The sequence below is a fragment of the Hylobates moloch genome, unplaced genomic scaffold (assembly GCF_009828535.3).
Source record: "Hylobates moloch isolate HMO894 unplaced genomic scaffold, HMol_V3 SCAFFOLD_20, whole genome shotgun sequence".
Lineage (NCBI taxonomy): Eukaryota > Metazoa > Chordata > Mammalia > Primates > Hylobatidae > Hylobates > Hylobates moloch.
Window position 1 is genome coordinate 47,367,082 of NW_026652295.1, and position 4,901 is coordinate 47,371,982.

Genomic DNA, 4,901 nt, shown 5'->3' on the forward strand with positions numbered 1-4,901 from the left:
TTTTATCTAATATGGCCACAAAGGATTCCCGGCTATTCAAATATTCTGGAAAACAGAATTATGACCATCGTACAACACTTTTAAATAACTAAAATAGTCTATACTAAATATAAGTTCAACTTTCCATGGGCAATACAAACTTATAAATCTACAAGTTTAGTATTCAAACAGTACAATTTTATTACAGCTCAGAAAGAAGAAATAATAGTTAAGATAATTTTCAGTGAATGAATGCCAGATTGCACTGAATATGTTTGTACCATGTTATCACATTTACACTTTCTTTGGGAATCACCTAAACTATCTTCCTCTCCAATCGCTATCCCAATAATGTTAATTGAGCATTTTTCAAAGGCAAAGCTAATGTCTTCTTTTCTTCATGCAACTTCACCTCACCTAATTCCTTTTAAACAATGTGCATGTGTTGTTTTCTTTCAAAAATTTAGCACCTTATTCTAATTCATTTATCTTTTTGACCACAGAAGTTAAAAAAATCCACTTTTTTCAGAGTATAGTCTTTAACTACAAACTTATAGAGTGAATATCATCTTTACAGAGATTAACCCCCAAAAAATAAAAAACTAGGAGGCATATGTCTTATCATAAATATTATGTCTTACATTAAAATCTCACCCTTAATATTGTCCTTATAGAACTTATTGCTCTCTTCCACAGTACTGAAACCAGCATACTGGCGGATGGTCCAGGGCCTAAAGGTATACATGGTAGGATATGGTCCACGTGTGAATGGCTTTACTCCTGGAAGTTCTTCAGGCAAGTCCATAGTATCTCTCTTGGAATACAAGGGTTTTATAGAGATCCCTTCTGGGGTGTGCCATATTAGGTTTTCTGGGTTTTTGCCTTTCAGCTGCTTTTTGGCCAGGGCAGCCCATTCTGGGTGAAGGGGCTGTTGCTGGTGTAGAAGTCGTTGCCGTATGAGCCTGGAGCCTGATGATTCTTTTACCTGCCTCAGGTAATGAGGTGAAAGTAAAAAAAGCTGATTCTTAGCTCTTAACATGGTGGAGCATGGAAACACCCAGAAGAAATAAGAACTGACCTAGAAAAAGAAACACAGAGTAAAAACATTTAGAAGAGGGGGTGGGAAATAGGAGCTACTGATAAGAAACGAACAGAAAAGGAAGAGGATGTATTAGTCTGATTTCATTTCTTCCCCTTTTCTGCTTCCTGCACCTGATATTTTATAACTTTGGCCCCTCTTCTTCACAATTACTATCAGTCCTCTAGTTCCAGTCTTTTTCCTCAGTAGCCTCTTAGCTGGTCTTACTGACCAGTCTTCCCCCTCTTCTACTCCATTCTATACGAATCCCTTCCATACAACGACATCAATGTAAATATGACTATGTGACACTACCCATGGAATTTTTCAAAGACTCGGTATCATGTGGAAGATATACTACAGCCTCCTAATTATTTTCATTCAAAATGCTTTTATTAAATATCAGTTTATGATCGACATTAGGTTGGGTATTGGAGAAAAAATGTGATGAATAAGGCATTCAAGGCCTTCATGAACTGGTCTCTGTTTCCCCCTCACACCCATCTCTGTCTTTGTCCTCTTTATGCATTTTGTGCACTAGAAATACTGGATTACCTACAGTTGGCTGCACATATGTCAAAGTTTTCTGAATTTGCTCTTGCTCTTCCTTCTGCCTAAAATGTTCTTCTCTGGCTAATTCAGCTAAGGCATTATCTCCAATTTGCAGCGTTTCTATGTGCCAGTAACATAGAAGGCTATAAAGACATCACAGAGAGTAGCAATTTTAATCTTTACAATACCCCTAAGAGGTAGGTACTATTATTATCCTCATTTTACAGATTAGGAAACTGAGGCACAGAAGAGCCAGCATTGATTGGAACCTATGCAGCCTGTTTCAAAGTCCTTGCACTTAACTAATACACTCGCAACTCATCCCAGAACCCATAAGGTGAGCTAAATGGCCTCTTCAGTAATCTAATTCTGTGCCAGTTTATAAACTGCTCCAACATTAGAGCTGCATATTCCGGATAACTAGCATAGAATTTTATACTAGGTTGCTGGGTTCAGCGTCATCACTTTCCAGATATAGAAAGTGAGGCTCAGAGAAATAAAGTCGCTTGATCAAAATCCCACCTCACAAAGCAGTAAACTGTTTACCTGAATTACTAAAACTTGTCAGAGTCATACAGCCTAAACATACAGAGCCTATTGTTTAAAAAGATATTGAGATACAAACATTAATATATTCACTATACTATGTGTTTTATACTGGATAAGGCAACAAGTAAAGGGAGTTTCAAATTTTATTTTCCATACCACTTCTTACTTATCAGTTTAGTAAAGCTTAAATGAAATAAATACTCAACACTTATTATGGGGTCGTTAAACAAGAGACATAAACCACTGGTGAGAGTATTAACTATTGTAACTACTTTGGAAAGTAAATTGTCAATACATATGAAATGCTTCAGAAATGTTTATGCCATTCCACTGAGGAACATTACTCCTGGGAAAGCTTCTGTAGTAATATATAAAATAGATGTTTCCTATAGTTTTATTTGTAATAGAGAAAACTTCGGAAAATCGTGTCTCATAACATATAAGTGAATTACAGCATATACAAATGGTAGAATTTCATGTAGCTATTAAAATATGTTTAGAAAGCTGGCAAACTAATCTTTGATGTCAGAAGTCAGAAGAATGGTTACTTATGGTTGCTAGAATACAACAGGAGCAAGAGAGGGGCTTTTGGGGGTAATGGTCTTGATCTGATTGCCACTTACGTAGATATATTCTGTTTGTGGAAATTCATCAAATTATACAGTTATGTTTTATGCAGTTTCTGTAAATATATGTATAAGTAAAAAGTTAAAAATGTGTTACGCATAATTTCCCAAAAAAAGAGAAACAAACTCAAAAACTAGTAAGTAAAAGACTCAAGACACATAATTGTAAATGTAATAGGTTCGACCATGTAAAAAGTACATAGAACAAAGTCTAAATGGAAACATAACAAAAAAGAGGCCGGGCATGGTGGCTCACGCCTGTAATCCCAGCACTTCAGGAGGCCGAGGTGGGTGGATCACTTGAGGTCAGGGGTTCAAGACCAGGGGTTCAAGGCCAACACGGTGAAACCCAGTCTCTACTAAAAATACAAAAATTAGCCGGGCATGGTGGCGCACGCCAGTAATCCCAGGTACTTGGGAGGCTGAGGCATGAGAATCACTTCAACCCGGGAAGCAGAGGTTGCAGTGAGCAGAGATCGTGCCACTGCACTCCAACCTGGGCAACAGAGAGAGACCCCGTCTCAAAACAAAACAAAAAAACCTTCCATTTTTTTAATACTGGCACGATTTTTATTCTTTAAATCCATGGGGTCCTTGTCATCCATCTTTTTGCAGGCCATCCACTACATTTACTAGTTTAAAAGGTGGGTGAAAAAAATAATGAAGCTACAACTAAACTGTTTCAATAGTAATCCTGAAAAAGGTAATTTGAAAACCACCTGAGATTAAACTGTTGGCAGGAAATATCACACTCATTTCACGTGGGCTTTCCTAAATCTGAACAACTAATAGAAAAGAGCCCCGTATAAGTGACTTCCTGAAAATCACATGTGAATTTGTGGAGGCTGGAAACAGACACCATTTTTAGATAAAAACACAACTACTGCGGATGGCAATACGACCTCTGAATTTTCTCAGAAGACCATCAAGAGAGGCCTCAAGCATTCAAAGAAGCAACATGCAAAGCAAATATGTTACTGACAACTAAAATGAGTTAAAGAGCAATAATTAATCCCACCCCCACACCTCAAAAACAAATCAGTGAGAAAAAGATTTCTGAACCAATAAGTTTCAAGCTTTGGCTGCTGACGTATGATTGCACATTAATACTTCAAGAAGGTACTTTGATGTTCAACCAATTGGGTTTGGAGATGGAAACATAGGGCATGAAAATTATATTTGATATTAGCATAAGTACATCATTAAACACAGAATTATATTGGGAGAAAATAATCAAGTGGTTTAAAACTGTACACAAATACGTTATCCAGGGCTTCGAGCTTCCCTAAGACCACCTTCTTTCTAGACAAAACTGAGAACGAGTTAGTAATTTAAGCTTTTATGTCAATTTAGACCTGTCTTTTCTATTCTACCTCTCACTCTTAACCCTGTTTACACTCTTAATCCTGTTTACACACAGAAAATCACTTTTAGTCCCGAAAACTCTTAGAAAAACCCTGACAATATCATAACCCACAACCTAGAAGGGAGGCAGCCATGAAGCAGGTGCATCCCTTTGGAAACATACAAAAAATGACCTCTGCCAACGGCAACAGTTCAGGGTGCTTAGGTGGCCAGAGAAGATAACGACATGGCCCCTAAAGTATTAAAAGCACCTTCTTTCCAGAAGTACCTCCGAACTGCCAGGGACTTCGCCCAAAACGAGAGGTTGGTCGAAGTGAAAATCTAAACCTAAGGAGAAGGCAGAGAGTGGGATCCCGTCACAGTAGGAAGGTAAAGAAGACAGAAGTAAAGGACAGAGGGGGATAGAAAGGACAAAAGTTCAAAATACAGGGGTAGAGGAGGGACAGGAGCCAGAAGAATGGAGCGATCTGAAAGGTGTACGTCCTACTCACTGGTAGGCCTGTTTCGGACTCCGCTGTGGGAGAGGGCGGCTGGACTTCTGCGTCCCCCGCCTCACCTGTCAGAGATCCACACAGCCAGGCCTCCCCGCCCTCACCCACACAAACCGCGCCACCGCCAGCGCCAGCCGGAAGACTCTGGGGGCGTAGGCCGACACCGCCCTCCCTCCAGCCAATCTAATCGCCCTCTCATGGGCGCATTCCTGATGACGTTTAGGGGTAGGGTCAGATGCCCGTTTCCGCTTTCTTGCCGCC

At 39.4% G+C, this 4,901-nt stretch overlaps 1 protein-coding gene across 4 annotated transcripts in view; it reads right to left on the bottom strand.

Annotated features, from left to right (window-relative positions):
- The window catches only part of MMUT (methylmalonyl-CoA mutase), a 33,761-nt gene extending 28,974 nt beyond the window's left edge, over positions 1-4,787 (bottom strand). For 3 of the 4 annotated variants that reach the window (XR_009211281.1, XM_032140577.2, XM_032140579.2), the window contains exons 1-2: positions 4,641-4,787; positions 634-1,057 (exon numbers count right to left, since the gene is read on the bottom strand). Coding sequence is in view for 3 of the 4 variants with exons in the window: in XM_032140577.2 (XP_031996468.1) it covers positions 634-1,018 (385 nt within the window). In the remaining variant the exon portion in view is untranslated. The remainder of the gene's footprint in view (positions 1-633; positions 1,058-4,640) is intronic. The other variant, XM_032140578.2, reaches the window with a different exon arrangement.
- Between the last annotated feature and the right edge of the window lie 114 nt (positions 4,788-4,901).